General features: G+C 35.7%; 2 protein-coding genes and 2 long non-coding RNA genes across 7 annotated transcripts; 3 read left to right on the top strand and 1 right to left on the bottom strand.

Annotated features, from left to right (window-relative positions):
- The first annotated feature begins 177 nt into the window (after positions 1-177).
- On the top strand, positions 178-4,961 carry LOC100749624 (alkaline phosphatase). The gene is made up of 8 exons (XM_003484916.4): positions 178-349; positions 1,325-1,527; positions 1,817-2,009; positions 2,514-2,677; positions 2,844-3,191; positions 3,275-3,473; positions 3,760-3,978; positions 4,064-4,961. The coding sequence occupies exons 1-8, from the start codon at positions 259-261 to the stop codon at positions 4,234-4,236; spliced, it is 1,590 nt and encodes a 529-aa protein (XP_003484964.1). The 5' UTR covers positions 178-258; the 3' UTR covers positions 4,237-4,961.
- Positions 4,523-8,419, bottom strand: LOC100749982. Of its 3 annotated transcripts, none has more exons than XM_003484920.4 (3): positions 8,083-8,419; positions 6,021-6,215; positions 4,523-5,864 (listed from the first exon to the last, which is right to left on the bottom strand). In XM_003484920.4, the coding sequence occupies exons 2-3, from the start codon at positions 6,103-6,105 to the stop codon at positions 5,314-5,316; spliced, it is 636 nt and encodes a 211-aa protein (XP_003484968.1). In that variant the 5' UTR covers positions 6,106-6,215; positions 8,083-8,419; the 3' UTR covers positions 4,523-5,313. The 3 variants fall into 3 exon arrangements, with proteins under 3 accessions (XP_003484968.1, XP_003484967.1, XP_024223800.1); XM_003484919.4 differs by lacking the exon at positions 8,083-8,419 and adding an exon at positions 7,391-7,519; XM_024368032.2 differs by lacking the exon at positions 8,083-8,419 and adding an exon at positions 6,344-6,826.
- Positions 8,420-8,472: 53 nt separating this feature from the next.
- LOC117151812 lies at positions 8,473-9,084 on the top strand. The gene is made up of 2 exons (XR_004461948.1): positions 8,473-8,723; positions 8,801-9,084. It is a non-coding gene; the product is annotated as an uncharacterized LOC117151812 (long non-coding RNA).
- Positions 9,085-17,937: 8,853 nt separating this feature from the next.
- Positions 17,938-20,187, top strand: LOC105680833. 2 transcript variants are annotated; one of them, XR_002946835.2, is made up of 5 exons: positions 17,938-18,393; positions 19,101-19,169; positions 19,245-19,296; positions 19,373-19,550; positions 19,730-20,187. It is a non-coding gene; the product is annotated as an uncharacterized LOC105680833 (long non-coding RNA). The 2 variants fall into 2 exon arrangements; XR_002946831.2 differs by having other exon boundaries at positions 19,373-20,187.
- The last annotated feature ends 4,149 nt before the right edge of the window (positions 20,188-24,336 follow it).

Genomic DNA, 24,336 nt, shown 5'->3' with positions numbered 1-24,336 from the left:
ATTAAATTCTCCTGATCATTCTCTGTTCTATCAATCTTCGGTCAACGATCTACGATCTAGGATAATCTAGATCTTTATAATGGAAAAAATAAAACAGAGTTCTTCATGATCGACTTAATACAGTCTTTTCCCAATAGAGAGCGTTCTAATCCGAAGCAAACAAGGTAATTATACACTTACATTGCTCTTTTATTTAGTCGCTCTTAGCATGAACACCTATCAACGTCTCTTTCGTGACGTGACACCCAACTATCAACAATGTATCTCACTGATATGATAAAAATAAGGCTTGTCACGTTATACATCAGTTTCTTGCACATTGGGATCGTTAGAACCACGCTCAAAGAAGGTATAATAATTTCATCGATTTCCAATTCGTGCATGTATTTATTTTCTGATCATCAGTGACCTTTCATTAGTTATCAAACCAGCCGACTTCTGCCGATGACAACATAATCGAAATGATACTCATCTTTAAAATTCTCCAGCTTCTTTATATTCCGTACATTTCCTCTCATTCATCTCAGGCGCTTACAATCATTTTCATGCATAGCAACGATGATTCTCCAGTCAGAATATAAAATTTTGTTCGCAGTCAATTTCATATCTTATCAGTATACAAAGTGTAAGTGTTTCGCACGTACATCGTGGATAGAATTGACCGAGTATCTTTTAAAACAGAATAACTGTTTTAGAATTGGGCCAAACAAATTGATTTTTTTCCTTTTTTCTTCTTTTTTTTGGAGTAGTTGAAAGAATTAGTTGACGATTAATTGAATAATTAAATGACGTATAATAAAATTCAGAATATTCTAATCGGCCGGAGTTGCGAGGAAGAAAGTAAAGCTTACTTTTTACAGCATTCTTTATCTGGGCTTGTAATCAAAATTTAAACAACACGTTTTATATTAGTTGGAGTTATGTTAGTCATGTGTTAAAAATTTTATCAAAGTCAATCGACGCGGAAGCAAGCAATTTTCAGCACGTATATAACTGATATAACTCTTCAAAATTTGTTGTTTAAATTTTCATTACAGACCCCGGTAAAAAAGTAACCTTAGCTCTTTTTCTTCCCGATTCCGATCAATTTTCAAAAAATCAATGTCTTCAAAATTTGTTTACACCTCATCTAGTAAACTAGTCCTTTTAGCTGGTCGAAAACAAAATCAAGTCGCTTGTTTCCATTTTGAAGAAGTTATTCTATTTTAAAAAGTGCCCGTTTTATTCTGCCCACGACTGCATGTATACGTGCATAGATTCCCGAAGGAGCGAGGCTCAATCGTTCCATAATTTTTAATGAATCACTTACTTCCTCGGTATTCAGATACTAAACATTGGCGGGAATTAGCTGACGGAGAATTGGAGAAGGCTTTATCGTACAAATGGAATGTGAATACAGCGAAGAATGTGATCATTTTCGTGGGCGATGGCATGAGTCCTGATACAATTACCGCTAGTAGAATATTTCGTGCTGGTGAAACCAGCCAATTGTCTTGGGAGAGTTTTCCTCATATAGGAATTCTTAAGGTCTACGTCCAACAATCTTCTATAATCGTAGTATAATTCTATAATGTCGAATGTATTCTATGCACATACAGAAAAACTCTTTTATAATCATATGATTATAAAAGATTTTATAATATAGAAGATATCGTTCATATAGAAAATTCTGTAATCAAATAATTAGAAAAAATGTTATACTATAGCATATATTCTACGTATAGAAAATTCTTCTGTAGCTATAGAAACATAAGTAACTAGTATTAAAAGTAAAATATGATTAAAATAAAATTGAAATTAAAATATATTGAAATAGACGTACAATACTGACAAGCAAGTACCAGATTCAGCTTCGACAGCAACAGCTCTATTCGGCGGAGTGAAGACAAATTACAACGTAGTCGGCGTGGATGCAAACGTAGCAATGAATAATTGTTCTGCAAGCTTGAATGCTGACTACCACGTGGACTCTATAATCTCGTGGGCGCAGGCGGCTGGCAAAGACACAGGTCAGCGATAACAAATGCCAAGATTGTAAACGATAAGTTGTCATATTAGGCTGTTGTCCAACTTTTCGTTCATATATAAATGCCACTAATATTATTAATGAATATGACGTTACTATGTAAGTCGATAAATCGCGCTTCTAATGTCGACAGTAGAATATTTTCATTAGTTTTTTAATGATCGGGCATTAGGGAAGGATTCTATAATACCAGATTTGGCACTCATAATTTTTATCTTTTTCAAGTGAAACAATTTGCGGAGGGAAAAGATTAAATAATTTTGAGATCGTAGGAATGCGATAAGTCGCTTCTTAATATATCTGGAGATTTTTCTATCCACGTGGATGGATATCATAAATCAAAATGCTAAGAATTTTGGAAAATATTTATTTCTTTATCGCGAAGAGTTTCTCGAATATGTATTGTGTTTTTGGATTAATTCAATCTTTTGGACGTTTAACGATTCTAAATTAAGAGTAAACTAATCTAAACTGTGATCTTTTACAGGATTCGTGACAACCACCAGGGTGACTCATGCGACTCCGGCACCCCTGTACGCGCACAGCGCGAGCAGAAAATGGGAGTGCGAGTCGACAATGCCGAAAACCGCCGAAAAGTGCAAAGACATCGCCAGACAACTCGTGGAGGATCAGCCAGGGAAAAATATCAAGGCAAACTATAATATATCGCGATTGTTCAGTAAAATGTTTCACTTCAATTTAAGAGATTGTTAAGTATATTCTTCGTTGTTTCCTTCAGTACAGTTGCTTGAAACGTTCGACAGCGACAAATGAAGATTACGACGAGAAATTTTAATTAGAAGTGTATTTGGTTTAGGTAATCATGGGAGGAGGTAGACAAATGTTGAAATCCAATGTCACAGGCACTGAATTCGATCCTATAGACAATTGGGCTGGCCAAAGAAACGATGGTAGAGATTTAATAGAGGAATGGAAGCGGGACAAAGCTGCTAGAAATCTTTCCTTCAAGATCGTTCAAAATAACGAAGAATTGTTTCGCGTGGATACTGATAAAGTTGATTATTTGTTGGGTGTTTTTGCAAATGGCCACATCAGTATGGATTGGAATAGAGAAAAAGGTCCCAAAGGACAGCCAAGTCTTGAAGAGATGACCGTGACTGCCTTGAAGATCTTACAAAAGTCAAAACATGGCTATCTTCTTATGGTCTAGTTCTTATCTTCTTTATATTTATTAGACTAAAGAAAAGTATGTCGTTTTGAATAGATATATTAAATGGTAATTTTTAGGTCGAGGGCGGGCTCATTGATTATGCTCATCATCGTGGCCACGCTGCACAGGCGTTGCTAGAAACTGTTAGGTTCTCAGACGCAATTAATAAGACCTTGGGTATGGTTGACACTCGAGACACTCTTATTATTGTGACCAGCGATCATACTCATTCTATGAGTTTTAATGGCTACAGCAATAGGGGCTCGCACATTCTAGGTATTTCTGATAAATCCTGTTGCGTTTCTTAAACCATTTCCGACTCAATTTTATCTCCTTTATTGTTAAGAGATCCATTAAATTTCTAGGAAAAACGAAAGAATCGTTGTTTATATTCATGAATCTTTATTTCATTTCTGTGGCAAAGTATTTTTTAAGATATTACGAATCGTTTTGTTTGTTAAAACTAATTAAACTTTGCTACTGAAATGCATTGTAAAACTTTAATGTTAAATACATTTCAAATGAGATTTTAATATGAATTAATAATTCATTCGTCTTACAGGTATATCTCAGAAGTCCAAGCACGATGGAATTCCATATACAACGCTGACGTACAGTACAGGGGGGCCGAATAACATAGCGTACACGCTCAAGAATGGTTCCGCCGTCAGGTTGGATCCTTCCGAAGAAAATACAACCGCGTATACGTACAGTCAACAGGCAACTATCATATCTGACGAAGCTTACCACGGAGGCGGTGATGTCGCTGTCTATGCAATAGGTATAACGCGTCGATGATTTATATATTACGTATAAAAAAAGTAACGCGATAATTAGTAAATTAATCGACAAAATTTGTCATTTAGGACCGTTTGCACATTTGTTTCATAGCGTGCACGAACAAAGTTACGTCGCCCGTGTGATTGCACACGCTGCTGATATGCAGCCGAAAGCATATGGGAGCGCTGGAAAGCAATACAATAGTCTGGTTGACGTTTCCATGTACATTTGCTTCTTCCTCTTACTTTTACTTCATTGACGATAAAAATAGATTAAACCGCAAATGCGTACAATCTTAAAAAAAAGAAAAGTACAACGTCTTATGTAAGATGTAATGTATATTTAAAAAAAAAAGATCAAAGTTACATGTCTCCTTATCGTACTTAAGTAAGTAGGATAGCGAATGGCCGCGAAAAATACACTTGGATCCACTTGATCACAGATTACCCTAACTCGTTTTAGTGGACACATCAAGTCATTTTGACGAGCGACAGCTAATATAACCTTACGATATAGAATAAATCATTTTTTTCTCGCATTATGTATACATATATAACATAGTATATTTTAATATATATCTTCTCCTCTTTTATATACAAGTTAAAACGATTTTCAGTCTTCTGCCGTAGAGGATAAGGTGAACCGCGATACATTATCCAGGTAACTCGTAAATTGCATTTCATTTACATGTGTACATAGCGTTCATATGGCGCCTATGAAATGCTAAGTAATTCTCGGAAGTTGGAATTCGAGAAAACGAAAAGAAGTTAAAAAAAAAAAGAGAAATAAAAGGAAGAATAAAGATTATGCGTAGATAAAAGCAATACATATGTTGTACGAACTTCTTCAAAAAAAGACCGTATTCGTAATCTGAAGCACGTGGTTACAAACTGTCTATCCTCTAAAGTTGCAACTACGTTACTTACGCGTACGATTACATGTATCAGTCCGATAATAACGAAATGTAAAAAAAAAAAAAAAAAACATGGAACTTGCGAACCAATCGACTCGAAATTCTAGACTAACTAGAAAGCCATCGATGGGCAACTAACATACATATGTATATTATAGAAAGAGAGAAAGGAAGAAAAAGAGAGAGAAAGAGAGAGTGAGAAAGGCAGAGTATGAGGGAATAAAAAAAAGGGTATGAACAAGCATGGACAAACTAGTTTCATGCGATATACAGAAGTAATATGTAAGCTCTATCTGGCATCGCGTCGTTTAAGTAATCAAATGCGACAATGGGGAATTGTAAAAGAGACTCTCAATACTCTCTGGTCTATTATCTGATAAACAGTCTGATCGCAGAGTGATGGCAACGACAACCGGAACATGATCATTGCATTTTGATTTTCACACTTTTACGGCTCTCCTCGGCGCTCTCGTGGAAGAGAATCTTGAGCGAGATGCATCCGAGGAACAACAGGGCGAAGAACAGAAAAATGAAACCGGGCGTGTATTTTTCGAAGACCATCGCACTGGCCAGCCCGATCAGTTGGAAAACCAACAGCAGAGGGGCGAAGTATACAGCTAGGGTCAAGAACAGGCAGCTATCTTGTTTTCGTTTCTGTAGCCTGGTCATTCGGAATCGTGGCGTCAACTTGCAAAATTCGACGCTCTTTGGTGGCTCCGCTACTTCAAACTCCTTCGAACGAATACCGCGTAGCAGCGACTGTCGGAAACTCCTGCATAGGAAGAAGATCCTCGCGGTGATGAGCTGAAGGAACTGACCAAGGCAATGGTGCACCTTTCGTGCAACTGGATGCGATTTCGAGTTACCGAAGGAGTAGAGCAGATATGGAAAGAGATTTAAGTTTTGGCAGCAATGGCGAATCTTCTGCATTGAGGCATGGCGAAACAGCATCGGTGGTCCACTGTTACTTCCATCTGTTGAGAATAAAAACAATATATAAGCTCACACAGGCTCTATTAACAAACTAACAATGATATTATCGGAAACGATGCGATACGATCGTGCCTTGCAATTTCAAAGCGATTAATCTTAAAATTGTTAATTAATATAACTTAACCAGGTTCCCTTACCTTTCAGCATATTGGACATACGTCGTACCAGAGTTGGCTTGCCGACGGCGTCTTCCGTCTCTATCATTCCTGACACTTTGGTCATTTCGCTTATCACAATGGTAGAAACAACAACCGTAAATTACTCCAGATATCCTTCCTTCAACTCTCCGATGATTCGATCAGACTGTTGTTCGCACTATTTGTTAATTTTCTCTGTAAAATGGCAATTACAACATTATTATCTTTCATGGTTCGACGTGAGCCGAATTTTTGTTAGTATTTAAAACCGAGAATCTCGTGTCGCGAATGAAAACTTTGATGGTCTCGGACGCAAGTTCTACCTCTTTTCCTCTGGAACCTCTGCTCGGGACGAGAATCGCGAAGGAACTCTTCGATCTGCACTGAACAGACCTTCGACTTTACCAAAGCCGAGTGGCAAAAAGAGACAAGTGCCACGTTTCGATAGCCCTTGCGACCCGAGATTAAAGCTCGAGCTGCTTTTTCAACGAATATCTCGACTAATATCTCCACCAATCAAATCGTTTATTTTAACCCATTAAGGGCCAATACTACATTAACGTGATATTACATTTACAACTATTTTTAATCAATTACTGAATTCTGTTTTCCAACGTCGTAGTTATGAAAGGGAGTTGCAAGAATTTGCTGAATACTTTCGCCATCGCTATTTCTTCCATTTCTAATTAGATTCTATAATTAAAAGAACTGCTGCAATAAAGAGACGCTTCCACTTTCCAGTAATATAAGTAAACCAAGACAAAACTCAAATAAAAATCAAATGACTTTTTCAAACATGCTATAAGAAATATTGACAATAATAAACTCTTGCACTTTTGAATATAAAACTTATACCTTTCTTTCTCTTCTAGCAAGTACAATTTAGATATTGGAGCAAATTGTTCAGTTTTCTATTTCTTAAAAAACCTGAAGTACTCACAAACTCAAGAGCGCGGTAGCCTATTAATAGCCAAGCAACATATATATTATGTACTTTATCATAATAACGTTATAGGTAGTTCAATTTCTTTGATATTCCGCAAAATTGCGGAATCTAGGTGACGAAGTAGTAGTGAAAAAAATATTCAGTGAATCCTCGGAAACTTTCATTCATCCACAACGTTAAGAAAAACAATTCGACAACGAAAAAGAAAAAATGAACTTTGGCGTTAAACAACTTCGACCCTTAAGGCGCATTTAGGCGATTGTCAATATTATTTCGATATTTAAAATTCAAAGATTCTACATTGTACTGCCTATATATATTGACCATTTAGAGAACCACCTGTTATGTACGATAATGTTGAAAACCTAAATATTGACAATAATATCGATCGTCCGAATGCTCCTTAAATCGGCTAAGATCGTACTTTCCAGACGAAATTCCAAGATTCTCATTTGTCGATGGGCGCAGGACTAAAGAAATATTACGGAACGATTCACTGTTTTGCAACGACACAAACTTTATGACACACTCGCCGATCGGTTGACTGATCATAATATACCTCTCCTGCATCACTCCCGCGCGCCCCTTATCACGGTAAATTGGCCGTGTTTGTAGGTATATAGAGTCAGTGAACGCGAATCTCAAGGGTACTGCGAACGTGCGTTCCGTCGTGTGCAAATTTCTCAAAGCTGACGCATAAACCCCCTCGATTTGTATAAATGTCCGCGTAGCCGATTACCCTATCGAACACGGGCTGAACGAATCGATACGTCGATAACAATCGTCACTGTGAGCTTATGGTAATAGAAACTCGAGGAACGCAATGTATTATACATTAGTGAGTGATAATACGAAGCTTCTCGATAATTCTCTTTCCCATGGATACATACATGAGGTTGATTAGCGCGACAAGGTAAACAAGAGGGATAAAAAACTCGTTGACTAGCCCTTGACGATGTACGCTATGGTTACCTAGATAATTGTATCTAGAGAGGAAACGATGCGTGATTGTGATCGACCATGAGGCCAATTGACCACGCTTGAATTATCGAACGGTGGGGAATAATGAATTAAACGAATATTCTCCTGGAAAGTTCTGCGACTTTATTGACTCACCTCGGGGATCGTTGGCAATATTTAGACGAACGTTGAGTTAGTAGAACTTCGTGGAGCGTTATCGGTGTCCATATAACCCACTCACAATTTTCCTCCAGCGGTTTCTTCGTCCTTTCCTCGTCGAACGTTTAACTATATTTCTTGTAAAGATTAAAAACGAGCGGATATTCACGGAATATGCCCATCCTTCGTTGCCTCAGCGACTATATCCCTCGACAGATCAATAAAGTCGCATGCTTCCTCTGTCGAGAGTTAGAGAACAACTAAATCCGGTCGGAGCACGGCTCATCACTTCGTACGAACACGACAAAACACAAACAACGACTATGATCAGGCGGAGCGGGGCGCATCGTTGAAGCTAGCACGAGCAGCGACCTCACGTTTCCTTCGAGCAACCGTACCGCAGCCTAACAGCTGATTGGTCGTTCACTTCAGTTCCGAAAGTGACCCAACCAATTGGCTGGCATCTTAAAAGAATCTACGCCAGAGCATATGTGGAGTAACAAAGGAGCCGTTTAAATGTAAACGCGAGATCAGTCACGTAGTTACATCATGAGGCTTCCACATGATCTTTCGAAATGTTCTGGCCCTTTGGATGACCTCCATAGAACGTCACTAATAACTTTCGTTGCTGTGTCAAGGTGAGAGATTGGGAACAGATTTACTGATGCGTCCGATTGCTGTATTGACATATTATACAGTGTGATTCCCTCGTTAGATGCTTCAAAAGGAGAAGCCGGTGTTAGCTCGTCGCTAGACGCCGAGCAAATTCATATTTTTATGGACACGAATAAAAAGATGGATCGATGACAGATAGTACAAAGAATACTTTGCCTAATATTTACCTAACACTTTGTATGTTTCGCACATTATGTAAATTCTGCATAAGTTCATTTAAGTTTCACATAAATGCATGAGTATTTACGGTCTGTTTATCGTCATACAGTAGCTACAGAAAGTATTTGTACGTACTCTTTCATTTTTCAATTAAATGTTCCTTAACCCCTTAACCTACAACTACGGGCATAGCCCGTAGTACGATGATCGGACCAAACGTAAATATTACGGGCATAACCCGTAGTAGATAATCGGACCAAACGTAAATATTACGGGCATAGCCCGTAGTACGTACTACACAAGTCGTGCGAATGGCTTGAAGGCTGCGCGAGTTTGTTTACATTTTCGGCCCAAAATTCTCAAACGTAAATCGTAGGTTAAGGGTGGGGGGGCTAAGGTTAATTCGTACAAAAATAAGGCATGTTTTTGTGAATTATTTGTGACGACACAGTTAAAATCTCTTTATTAAAACCAATAGTACATTAAAGTATGACATTCGAAGAATATTGTGTAAAATTTTCACGGAGAAATATTACAAAAATACGGCAATGGCAGCAATTATTCGGACGTGTCTCGGAAAAAAGGTAGAACACAGACGTTAACTCTTTTAATGTCGAAATAACAACAAACAATAGCTCCTTGTTTGGGACTTCTAAGGGAATATTAGATATGACCTGCAGCTCGTTCTATTGGGGATAGTGAAGTTTACCTGGTCCTTCTTAAAAAAATATTTAAAGAAAGACGAAGCTTAAAGGATATGGATTTATTATAGTTTAAGTATAGTACAGACTTATTTAGTGATGAAGTTATTACTTCGGTGGTAGGAAAATTTGTGAATTATATCGAATAAAGGTTAACTATTTCACGGAGTTGTAAACGTGATTCGAATATGGTAATGGCATGTGATCGTGACGAATACGAGACAGCCTAGCACGTGTCCTCGTGAGTGAAAGCCATGGGTCGCCTTGTGGCTTACAAAATTCGTAATTATAATTATGTATCAGAGTTTTGACCCGGTATAAAGTCCACCACAAGTGTGCTTATTAAAGTATTGGAATTGAATGTGCCATATGGCATTGACTCGTATCAATGTCATTTGCCATCCAAATGTATCACCGTTATCTATGTTGTCTCCAATTTCTTTTCTCATTAAAAAGCTCCGTCGTTAGGAAAAAACACGAAATCCATCGAATTTCTTCGATTCCTTTCCTGGGGAAGCTTAATACTTGAATGACATTTCTCAAGGAAGCTTCTCGAGTAAGCCTTTCAAGTATAATGCATACCTCTAAAGTACAACTTTCTTCGCAACTCGTAAAACTAATAAATTTTCCAACTACTATGTAGAAACACAAACTCGATGAAGCGGAGTCAGTTACCTTCTTACTCTATTTCCTATCTTCTACATTTTATGTTTCTATCTTATTCTACTTCTTTTCCTATTGCAATATCGTTTATTATAGTATCAACATATATCAACATCATAGTTGAAAATTTGACTGAAAAACGTAAACAATTATCATTAACATAGAGTAAAGTTAGGCTTATAATACGATTTAACAAATTCAGCATTAAGTATCATATAAATTTATATCATAACGTAAAGTTAAGCCTGTATTATAAATTAAATAACGCCAGAGGTAATAAATCGTCTGAATGACGAAAGGGAGCACATCACAAAAACGGTTTGCAGATAGACAAATCCGATTAAAACAGTTATTTTGACTGTACAAAGTTCGGTGTGTTTCCAACTTGAAAAAAGTATGGCTTCTAAGACAGTGTGCGAAGATATGAAAATCGAGCATGTGCAGATATCTCGAGAAGCAATCAGCTGATTGATTACAGTGTATATAAACAAGAGATCGGCTAAGGTAGAACGCTGTTGGAGCGGCCATTAAACCCAAGTGAGCAATAATAGGATCGTAATTATGGCAATAGGTTGACATGGGCGAAACGGTATAACACGAAGCAAGTGTAAGAAATTTGCGCTGCACACTTTCAATTGTTGCGATACGATTTTTAATATAGGGAGGTCATATTACGTAACCATACTCTAATATAAATCAAGCCAAACATTTATAAAATAATAAAAGAGTGGTAACGTCAGAGAATACTTAAACTATACTGAAAGAAGCTTCTCAATTTAATGTGCGTACTTTATGCATAAATCAAAAAACTAATGGACTTGATACTGATTCAATTATCGAGTATATTAGCAAGTCATTATTTTGCCAATCGTCGGTTATCAGAGACACAGTTTTTTTCGAAGAGGTATGTTAGCTCTTGACTACGAAAAATTGTGTCGTTGACGCCGATAAACGCTAACGTTATGTAACAATTCATTGATCTCTGGCTTAGTAGCAGTGTAAAGCGAGGTAGAAGAGACGGTAAAATCACATGGGCGGTTATTATAGAAGTGTAGACAGCGAAGCATCCGCTCACGATGCGTATCCAGTTTTCACGCTCTATTCGCGTGATTATAGTAGGAAAGTGGAGGCGGAATACTTCATACATAGTGAGGTTGTAAAAAATCGGTTAGTAGACCGATATATAGAGTGGCCGTAAAAATTATATATAATACTCTTATCTTCCAGTTAAACGATTTTCTTTGTCAGCTTCTATATATTTCAATTTTATAGTATTAAATTTTTTAATTATATAAAAATTTCAAATGGTATGAAATTTAATATACTTGGATCCAATTAATTAGTATGTAAGTGCTGCAATAAATACAATGGTATATTCATACTTTCCATAAATATTTTTTCATAAATATTTGGTGGAAAAGATATAATAAGGTTATAAATCAATTAGTCGGTAGACGCGCTTAACGTTGTACGAATCTGGTAAAAGGATTTTGGATGTAAGGTTATAAAGTATGAGAAAAATAGTTGACAGATGTTTTGAATGAGGTTCCTACCTGCTTAATGTTCTTACATGTCTTAAATTATTGTTTCAGCCCTATTTTAACGTCAATAGCTGAATAATCTTATACTATAGATAATATAATCTATATACTATAATCTTATAATACTATATACTAATAACGTTATATTATAGGTACTTGACTGCACCTTTTTCACTTAATAGTTTGGGATATTTTAGTTATTTGTAGTTTGGGATATAAGAACATACTTAGAGCATCATTATAGACTGTTCGATGTCAACTTGAAAGCAGTTCTTCCTCTGTAGTATATTAAAAAAAAAAACTCTCTTCTTGAGAAAAGGAATAATTGTGACTCGTTTAGCATTTTTATCCTGGAAATACCGATTATATGACACATCATTGGACTCTTGACGATGATAGGAATTGAGAAACTAAAATCGTACAACATTTCAGACTATTTACTGTATCACTCATATTGAATAATTTCCAGAATATAAAATTAAATGTATCAGAATCTTTTATGAGATCGTACAACATTTCAGACTATTTACTGTATCACTCATATTGAATAATTCCCAGAATATAAAATTAAATGTATCAGAATCTTTTTTGAGATTATATAGTAATCACTAGAAAAACAGAACAAATTATTTACTTAACCCATTTACATGAAAACATATATAAATATAATTTTCTCTAGGTTGTACATAAAAATTACAATCTTTGAATTTGGCTTTTTTAAAGGAATGGGAATTGACTTATTAGGTACACAATCTAATATTTTACGACCTCGCTACGTATATTTCTTCCATTTCGATACACGGGTGTACTCGAGTAGGATACTTGAAAAAAATCCTACGGAAGTCCGCTAATTTTCTAATTTCCTATCGAGTAATCGCATTTATGTATGGACGTTGGCCCATGTAACGATGAGAGGTTCCGGCGAAACTTGGACTCCATTTATCTACACTTTTTTCTAGCGTATCTTCCTATCAAGAAACGTGGGTGAGCGAAAAATTAGACGCCAATAACCCCAGTCAACGATTCTCGAAACTAGTGGGCGATTCGACGATAGATAATCTTTCGTTAAATTGTGGTCGTTCTGATTTGCATTCGTAATACTTCATTCGCTTGTTATTCAAGCGCATCGGATATTTAATATACAGCGATCAAACGATGTATATATAAGAATCATAAAAAACCTTGATGATGACTAGGTTGATTCTCACGAAATAAATTCTCTACGCGCATGTAGCCGTGATGTAAAGAGGTCTTTGGAACTTTGCTATTGGCTATGTAAATATGTACCTATTTTTGCAAGCGATTGTGAAATTTGATATTTATGCAAAACAGCAATGAAATAGGCAGATATGTATCTTAGAATTTTAAGTCTAGTTCTCATTGATTATATATTTTGTAGTTTTATTTTCTAATGCAAATTATGTACTTGAAAACGGCAAAGTAAATGACGATATTCGTCTCGGTATTACAAATTACTTCAGTTTAAATTATGAAATTCTCTATTTAGATATCTATTAAGCAATGACGAGCAAGAAGTTCTGATGAGTCTCTCGAACTTTGCAATCGATGAATGTCAAGAAATCGCCATTCAAATGATATAAAGTAAATTGCAATATGTTACTCGCTATTAATCATTAGTTATAAAAGTAGCAATTTGTTCACGAAATTTTGCATATAACTTTCAGATTACGGTGATCAAAAAGAGACATTCCCTGAAATTTTGTAAACAGTAAAAAATGAAAGTAATCTTTAATATTCGTTTTATTACGAAGGATTATTTAAAACAGATCAATTTTTATATTCTTTTTGAGTAATGCATCTAATGAAGTCGTAAATAAAAAAAAGATAAATTTCAGATTTTAAAGGCTATTTCTGAATTGATATTTACAATCTGTACTTGTAATCTTCCATGAAGATCATACTATTTCAACTCCTTATCAATTTCTACTTTAAGTATATTAATAATACTACTATAGTTAATTGATAAAAATATTCCTCCAGCTACAAAATAAATTTATAGCTCTGAGTGAGTCGATACTTTACGTTCTTGTCGAAACTCGAGCACCTTATCTCGGTAATTGAAATTCCTGTTTCGGCGACCAAAACTCGTGTTCTTTCAAATCTGATTAAGTTTGCAACCTCGCTATATCCTTTAGCATGTATTTAGTATATACCAAGCGTATATACATGCATGCATATCTTGAATGGCCGGGAAATTCTCGAGAATTCTGAATCGATAAATGTCAGGAACTTTATTATTAAAAATTATTAGTAAGAAGTACCAAATTTTGCCAGTGAAATTTTGCAAATGATTCTCGGACAACGTCTTCTATCTTATAGTAACATTACATAACAATATAATGATCAAATATGATCCTTCTTTTAAATTTTCTAATCGATACGTATGAAGGAGTCAGCATTTAAATTTAATATATTAGGTTAAAAATGATTGAAAGGTAACAATCATGCGGCTGATTACGTTCATATGTAGTCAACGCCAACTACGTGAGGCTCTTCCAGGAATTTCGTAATCAGTAGCAATTAAAGAGTCGTCACATAAAAGCATAGTAACTTAGAATATTCTATTCATCGCTCAAAATCAATTAAATTCATTATGCGATGTTGTCGCCCTTTTCCTATACATATTCCTATACCTAATCAATGTCGAGGACAACAGGTTCAGCCCTAATATTTTGTAATCAATTTAGATGTCAATGAATGGATAGTCGCTGCGTTAGCATCCAAGGGCAAAGATCAGCGAGAGAGTTTCACAGATTTAGGTCGTGTAGCGCTAGACAAAATAATAAATATATACGTAGATTATGTAATTGCACAAGAGACGCTGTCTGCCTTATTTCGGTTTTTTGAGTGGGGTAGTATGTATGTACATTCCACGAGGTAAACACATTGATCAGATAACGAGCAATAACACTTTTAAACAGTATTGTTTCTATCGTATTACCTTGATAACATCCGAAATAAACCTGATTACACATACAAACCAAAGAATGCCGACCGGATATTAGTCATCTCTGTAGAAGCTATATGTAGTATGTGTGCAAATTTGCAGGTGCTCCCTCCTTCTTCTTATTTTGGTTTGTTTCGATTATTGCAATGTATTATTTCACGTATTTCGTTGAGTTTTTTTTTTTGTTAAATACACAAATAATTGTGACAAAAGAAGAAAAGGAATATTGAACTGTTGTTACTTTTTTTATTGTTTTTCTTTCTTTTGAGGCGATGAAAGCAACAAGAGTGGAAACATCGAATGGAATTTGTGGAATTTTTATGAATGCTCTATCGAAATTTCAATTCTGTCTGTAATATTCGTTTTGAAAGATAATTCGTTAGATAGAGAATAAATTAAGACAAAAGAGGAAAGAAGATATTCATTCAGTTTTGAGCGCAAAATTTCATTTTGTTGCTCTTTCTAAACATTGAAAATGGAGTAGATATTTTAGAATTTTTACAGATTCTTTACGATTGGTGATTTGAAGGAATCTCAAATTTTGTTTTCGATATCTATTTATTCTTGGAAAATAAGTCGCAAGATAAAAAGCAAGTTGAAACAAATGAAGGAAGAACACAGTGAATTTAAGAAAACTCAAAAGTGAAACAGAATTTTTATGAATTCGTGACATTTAACCATTTGAAGGGATTTTGAACTCTGTCTCGTTCTGAAGCGATAACTCGGTATTAATAACATATCGTTGTGGTCTTATTGTCGCGACAATTATGCTTTTTATATTAGGTGCTATATTATGGTAACCTCGAGCGCATATGTTACTATAATCGCGATTTTTTTCCATCACAGTTCAGTCGTATTACGTAAAAATTAGATATGCAAATTAATACTCCTTAATCACGTCTGTTATTATGTATTAACTCAATGTTTTCTATTATCAAGTCATTCTTTTTCTGTTTCGTTCTATTCTTAATTTTTGTAGCTCAAAACAACAGCGAAAGTTACGATTGTATTATTACTGGTAATCGAGTAACTAAATTAAATATCCCACTTTAAAATGAATAAAAATTACATATAATCTACCAATTTCGAAATCTCGACAATTGCAACGATAATTGCAGTCGTTCATAGGTTAAAGTGATTAACACGACTTGTGAAATTTTTGAAATTTTAGTGCCAAATTATTTGATTGACGCTTCTCTTATATAATTCTATCAATTTTCTCTATTTTTTGCTTTGTGGAATTAGTCAACTTAGCAGATAAGCGCCCTAATTAGAGCTTAAAATTTCTCGCTTCCCCAGATATAGAAACGCGTTTTCGCAGGATCGGTATTATCTGCAGATCGTTATTTTTCCAAGCAATCGCTGATAAGGCGCGATAAGCAGCGATTGTTTGTCTTCTCCGTGCTTCTGCACTGACATTTAGGGAAATTTTCGCGTTTTTACTTTTCCCCCTCTTGTCTTACGCGAACGTTCGTATCAAATTCGCATTGAATTCGCGTGGTTTTTGCGCGGAACTTCGCATGCTCGATATGTATCGTCGCGGAGGACAAATCGCAGAAGGTGAAATTGCGTAAACCAGTGACCGGAAAAAATTGTTCTGCGATTGTTCGCGAAACTTTGTCGATCAGTCACGAAATGTTTATTTTTATTTAATCTAAGAAGAATTCGATTGATAAAAGAGAGACGTACAGTTGTTCGATTCGTCTTTGTTCGTTCTAGAAGACAGTCGTTGCTTTTCTTTTTAAATAGAACAATTCGTCGCGGTTACGTCATTTTTCTTTGGCACGTGTATCGAGCCGATATACAAAGTGCCTCTTTACTTCACCTTATCCTCTGATTAACAGTTTCTTTGTGTTAGCATTTACCCATAATGGTTTCCTAAGTATTTATGTAAGCTGTGTAAAATTAAAAAGTTAGAAATAAGAAACATAATACATTTATAGCTTTCTAAATAATTCATTGCAAATATATTACAAAATACACAAATACCTGAAGGAGATGAAAGGACATCAGGACTTCCCGTCTGGAATATTGGGAAAATCCCTATACCCCAGTCCAGACTTTTACTATAGCTACACTTAAATAATAAAAAAAAAAAAGAAATAGTTTTAATGTTCCAATCCGATTTTATGACAATGGGTTTGGGCTCGAAGTGACATAGCGAGTCACTGGACGTAGCCACGGTCATGGGAGACCTGACAGAGGTATGGAATGATTATATGGCTCTCCTTAAAAACAAAGATTAACCCGAGAGGTGGGGAGAGGAATATATAAGGGCAGTTCCACTTGGATTTTTTTTTTTTGGAGTTCATGCAGATAAGTTTTACTTGTACGTGGAGTTATACGTGTATCACATCGCACGGTCATCCCGTGGACCGTGGATTCGTTATCGAACCTGAATTCGTTGTCATCAACATCTCAACCATCCTATCGCCGTTATTACTTATAGCCTCTTGTAGTGTCCACATTTGTACCAACAAACATTTGTACCAATAAACATGTATCCGCGATGGTAAATTGAGCGAAGGTTCATCGAACGCCCAAAATTCCAACCTTAATCCGACATATCTATCTGAATAAATGGAAGATCGAGTTTTATCTGCAACTATCTAAAAGATGGCACGTACAGGGCTTCCTACAGACACACTTTTCAACTACATTGATGCGTAAGTTTTCTTTTCCCCCTGAAAGACTTCTTTTTTTAACGCTTACAGTATTTTTTACAAGCATTCGTTTCATTTGCCATAAATATCCTCAAGTTCAATGAATTTTACAGCCGACTGGCACTGCCGATTACCAGATCTCTTATCCTTTTACCACGAGGAAGTTGCCGCGGGTGGAGATTGGTAGAGAATTTTACCACAAGTTACCGGCCACTAACGAAGTTCGCCAAGCGGACATTTAAATTAGTTATATCGTTTCGTCTCTATCTGGATGTGGTTTCTTTCTCGGCAGTGTCGCCTCTTGTTTTATCTCTACTTCTCGACAAGACCTCAATACCTTATAATCTCAACAAAGTCTACTCCTCGTTTCAAGCTTGTAATCCTCGAAAATTAAAAGTACAAGTGCACTATATCGATTCTTGTATCCAGAAAACAAGACCCACTGAACTTCTCCTACCTGATATTCTATCTGGAAATATCTTTCAGGTCGACGTGTTTTACAGAACAAATAAAGGAAGGAACTTCTGGGTAATAGTTTTTCCGTACATACACCGGGGATCATTAGCTGTTCGCGGTCAACGTCTCTGGTCTCCCCTCGCACTCGGTTTCAAAGCCGCAGAAACTCGTCTATTCCCGTGTCGACGATTTTCCACGGTTCTGGTGTGCTTTTTCGTCCCTATATGTGTCGACGGGTCGATGAACGGCACACGGATACGGCCCTGGCCAGCCCGCAAACAGCATTTTTCCACGGCGACTCGGTTTACGCTCGCGGTTAAAAAGAATCCGCTCCGTGTTGGTCGCGCGTCGCCACCCAAGTACCAACAGAAGAAATAGCAGAGACTAAAGACGGGCAGAACGAGCAAGGGAGCCGCTATAGCGGGCAAAAATCAAGAGATACCGAGCCAAGTTCCGGGAAACGGTTATATCGTATCGATCGTGTAAGTTAATCGCGTGGATTCGATATTTCATGGCGGAAAAATTCTTCTGAGTTTAATATGTATATCTTCCTACTTCTTCTTTTATCAGAAAGTAGAAGATGATGAGAAAGCACACGTAATAACCGCGAATGCGTTAATATTCTCTAACGTCGTTTAAAATGGATGGAAGATGGAAAATTTCAGTCGGAGCTGTCCGTCGTGTATTTTAAGAAATAAAAATTACTTTAAACAAGGTTTCTCTTTGTTTAAAGAATTGAAGCGACGAAAGACGCATGGTAGATGCAAGTGTGTGAATATTTTACAGGATTAAAAATGCAAATATAAATCGATAACATGTATTTGATACTGTATAGAACAAAGATTGTTTTAGATTTCTCTGATTCTCTTTATTCATTTTTTTTTCTTTTCTTTAGTCGGAGGTAGCGGATATATAATAACTGAGAGTGCGTGAGCAATTTCTGTATAATATATAGAATTGCAGCGACAAGGACACACGCGAATTAATCGCATATGTTGAATATTTCAAGAAGAAAAGATTAGTCAAGTATTATGCAGTCTTCTCGTATCAAAGAATCAAAAATGTGATTGTAAGATACAAGTATAGTATAGACATTTTCTATGATTAAAAATACTATCTCGAAGGAAGATTGAATATTTCATCGAGTTAAAATTCTTCCAACTTTGTTTGGTTTTCGTTTTACTTTCAGGACACCTTAGCTGATAACGAGGAACGTGTCGTAACTAGAAACGTGCAAATATCCTCTGCGATAAAAATCGTCAGTAAGTTGTAGGAATTACATATTTTAAACAGCAGAGATTATTGTAAGTTTATTTGGTCCTTATCTTTCCAGAAAATCGAGTATGTCATAATTGAAGACATGAGAATATTTTTTACGATTACACGTTATTTGCGTAAAATCGAATATTTAAAAAAAAAACACAGCTATCACTGTGTAAATTTATCTGCATTTTTTCAGAGAACCACAACTTGATGGCAAGGAACGTGTGATAACAACAGACGCTGAAACATGTCCCATGATGAAAAATGTAAGTTAATCAAGCGAATTCGATATCTTAAGATTACACAAAACTCATTAAGCTTATCTGGTTTTCCTTTTTTACAGAGGGTAGTTGACGATGATAACGAAAGACGCATGGTAATCATTTTTGTACAATTAAATCCGCAAAGATCGCCGGTTACAGTCAATAGCATAGATATTTTTTGGCATAAAATTAACTAGTTTACAGATACTTGTTCGTTTGTTCGAACTTGTTTATCCTCATCTAATTTGCATTTTGTGATAAGGAATCACTGGATGTATTTTATTCTTTGCAGCTTTTTCTCGAGTACAAGTCTCGAGTCAGCTGATTGGCAGAATCGCTAATTATTCTTTAAAATAGACGAGGATCTTTGGAATTCCGATTAATCCATGACCTCGGTTACCAGAAACGAGCTTCGACGTGCTACAATAAACTTCAATATTAGAACTACCAGAATTATGAAAATGTCCAATCGATAGTTTTTCATAGGAATTTTATAAATATACAGCGGTAAATTTTTGAGAATTTTATACGAGATATTGACTTATCTATATCTTACATATCTTTTCAAAATGTTATACCTTTAAAAAGATACGTATTTAGGGATTTTTTGCGACGTTTTATAAAATCTGCAGATGAAATGTTATTCTTCATTTTACATTATAATATCTCTCTACATATACTTCTCATTTTAATTCTTTTACACTGTCAGTCATAAGTATTAGGACATGCTTTTAGTACAAATTGAATATATTTCACTCTTTTCATTTTGTGGTTCATTTTTTTTTTTTTTTTTTATTATAAATTTGTCATTTCATTCGCGTCATACGACGAATTAAAAATCATAATGGTGTATATAAGATAAAATTTTCAGCACTGTAATTTACTTACACACACACCCTCGCATATATATGTATATCTTAACCTTGAAAAGTATCGTCACTCTAATTTCATAATTAATTAAGTTATAACTTTATTCTTCGTCGCAATACGTTTTCGTGACTTAGAAAAATACAATTAATTTTTACCAAATTTTAATTTATGAAAACTAACTTACGCTACTATGACCTTCAGAACTCCGTATGTGTCTTATGGCGAGTAACGTTAAATAAAGTAAAGTTTATTAAAGTATTGCGACAGTGAAACACTTATGGCAGCGTATTTTAATACTATCATCGGCATGATACAACGTACTATTCCCAATAGTTCTAGTGTTAGAGAAACTATAATCTTATATATTTATTATTGTATATGTTTTATTTAACTCTATATATTTTTTTTTCTCTAGATAAAGTATTAAAAAATTTTATATCTTTCTATCTATATAGAATGTTTATTCCGCTGTTAATTTATTACCCTTCGATCTTGTTGCGTTGTATAATTTCTGCGCAATTACAAATTCGTTTAATTCCAGAAAAATGTGAAGAGCTGTGAAGAGCTGCCTCAGCAAGAATAAACGTATTGCTTATACATTCATATCATATAGTATATGATATTATACAATATTTGTATGAACATTGGATAAATATAAATAGTAATTACATAACTTGCAATTATTGCAACCGTTTAGATATAAAAAAAGAAAAGGAAATATATAGATGTAGATGCATTCAAAGTCGACATAGAACATGCGGAAATGTATATATAATATTATGCAATTGTGTATAAGATTAGGTGTTTTAAAAGAAACATATGAGATATCTGGACATATATTCATTTGATAATCAATGGCGCACATATTTAATATAATTTTGCAATAATTATCTCATATTCTGTTGCAATATTTATATGATAACTTGTATATCTTATGAATATCTCATGAATATATTGTGTTATATACAGGAAATTCTAGGAAATATGTAAATAGATTATGACCTTATAATTTAGCATAGTAATTTATTTCAAAACCGTTTGCTTCGTCATATTTAAACACATCGCATAAAATTCTAAATTTTAAACTTTGGATCGATCGTATCCTTCACCACTTCCATATTATCCTTACGTGTTCTGCAAGTTACCCAACGATATTTCCATTCTACATAAATCCTTTATTTAATGTGTGTAATTTTGTGTCTGCAGGATTTTATTCATAAGCCAGGATGAGGACAGTAAGAGTCATAAGGCAGCGAACAAGATTATTACTGGCTATAATAACTAGTGCGATTTGCTGTTCAGCGAACAATATGGAAAATAGAAAAATATTCCCTGTTCTTGAATTATTGCAGAAATTCTGATTGAATTAGAGAAGCAACGAAGAAAACATGAATTATTAATTTATAAAGATAATTGTTAGATGCTAAATCAAGATACCATAATCACAGTGATAGGACTATAAAGTATATATAATGCATGTGTATACATTATTAAAAGGTCTTAATAAACATTAAGCTATAGTTAATCAACTGTCCACCCGTTGCATTGCCAGTCCAGCGATCCTAGAGTAACCAAACGCAACGCTTAAACGAAAAGCAACGTTCAGAAGCTTTAAACCAACGTACAAAAACGAGAAACACGAAAAATAGTCCTAATCACAATTAAATTAAATTATAAGTACCGAAAGTTAATCTATCCCACTCCTCGTCTGCGGTTAACTTGTGCAGTGTCATCTAGTACATGGTGGTGGAACTGAAATTTTGGGCGATCACGCATAGATGGCAGAACGATGCAAATCCGAACACAGAAATCGAGCTCCTTGGTTTGAACGTGTGTTGGACAAACCATGTGCTGCCATCTATGCTTAAACGCCTCAAGTCTCAGTTCCTTTAGTATATAACAGATGGCAGAACGTGGTACGTCCGAACGCAGAAATCGAGCTTCTTGGTCCGAAACGTGTGCTGGACAAGCCACGTCCTGCCATCTATGCGTGAACGCCTCAAGTCTCAGTTCCTTTAGTACGTAACAGATGGCAGAACGTGGTACGTCCGAACGATGAAATCGAGCTTCTTGGTCCGAAACGTGTGTTGGACAAGCCACGTCCTGCCATCTATGCGTGAACGCCTCAAGTCTCAGTTCCTTTAGTACGTAACAGATGGCAGAACGTGGTACGTCCGAACGATGAAATCGAGCTTCTTGGTCCGAAACGTGTGTTGGACAAGCCACGTCCTGCCATCTATGCGTGAACGCCTCAAGTCTCAGTTCCTTTAGTACGTAACAGATGGCAGAACGTGGTACGTCCGAACGATGAAATCGAGCTTCTTGGTCCGAAACGTGTGTTGGACAAGCCACGTCCTGCCATCTATGCGTGAACGCCTCAAGTCTCAGTTCCTTTAGTACGTAACAGATGGCAGAACGTGGTACGTCCGAACGATGAAATCGAGCTTCTTGGTCCGAAACGTGTGTTGGACAAGCCACGTCCTGCCATCTATGCGTGAACGCCTCAAGTCTCAGTTCCTTTAGTACATAACAGATGGCAGAACGTGGTACGTCCGAACGATGAAATCGAGCTCCTTGGTCCGAAACGTGTGTTGGACAAGCCATGTCCTGCCATCTATGCGTGAATGCTTCAAGTTTCAGTTCCTTCATTATCTAATAGATGGCCAGACATGACTTGACCGCAGACAAGGAGGGCTACTGTGTGCGATAAGGACAAATGATACGAGTGGAGGAAGGAGAGGATACAGTGTACAACGAAGACAGACATCACGAGTGATGCTAATAAGAGAGGATATAGTGTGCGACAAAGACAGACGATGCAAGTGCCGGTAGAAAGAGGGACTCTCTTTCTTTTTCTCTCTACTATGCTAGTGTAAACATACAGGAAACATAAATTAATTCTACTTCAATTAGAACGAATAACGAGTTGTGAATGTGAAACTAGTTGTAGTGTAAAAAGTAATTCAAGTATTCTCCTATAATTAAACTACCATTAAATGCAAATTAACTACTATCATTAATAACTCGGATATCTGAATTTATGGCATTTTTCAAACTGATACTTTGTTCCTTCCGATATATAGTAATTACATTTTTATATTATACCTTATTTCTAATTTGTTATTCCACCTGCTAGGCTAAAAGAGTCATTTAAAATGCAAACTATGTTCCTAAGGCTTGCAGAATATACAAAAATTGTTTTATAATCATCATTTAATCCTAATTTCATCAAACTGTTAACCAAGTAATACAGGACACTTTGATACAATTAATTCTTTTATCCGCAAGTGCAACCCCTTCCTACAGCTCGTTTCATATCTGTTAAGAATAAATTACATTCTATTTACATTTGCAGCAAGTGAAATCGATTTAATCTCTAATCGATCAATTGATTTGTCTGTATTTATTAATTTGCAATTTATTGTACTTTAATTATTTCTTTGATTTTATTGTCTTCCTTTGCATTTTGCATAAGAAAACGTAGAAATTTTCGATCAAACCATCAAACGATTGGCAGGTCAAACATCGACAAATTTCAACAAATCTTCCAAAATCTCTTACTTTTATCTGTCCTTATGTCACCACCACCACGATTAACCGTCACATGTACAAGATTTTTCCAAAATAACGTCGCTGGAGTTATATCGGAAAGTCAAAAGACCTCTAAGAGTCGATGTTGCGCAGGAGAACTAGCGTTTGCTGCCAGTAGATCAATGAAAAGTTTGATTCACCGAGGGTATTCGCTCGTTTTTCGTCATCGCTATCGCTGCACGTGATCTGACCCTTCCCCTGGATCGATTAGACCCACCTCGCACGTGGCTGTCGTGTGTTTCAGTCTGCACACCAACTTGATCTTTATTTTTAGCAAAATGACAAAAAAGAATAGAATATTTGATTAATTGTTATTTATTATAAATTTTGTAAATTTTTCTAGCATTTTATATGAATTTTGCAGATGCGCTTTCGGCATTTGAGAATGGGGAAGATTTTGTAGTCGTCGTAAATGGAGGGTTTAAAGAAGAGATCAGT

This window comes from Bombus impatiens, unplaced genomic scaffold, assembly GCF_000188095.3.
Source record: "Bombus impatiens unplaced genomic scaffold, BIMP_2.2 scf_0027, whole genome shotgun sequence".
Taxonomy (NCBI): Eukaryota; Metazoa; Arthropoda; class Insecta; order Hymenoptera; family Apidae; genus Bombus; species Bombus impatiens.
The sequence above is the reverse complement of the archived record's forward strand: the minus strand, read 5'-3'. Positions and strand labels throughout refer to the sequence as shown.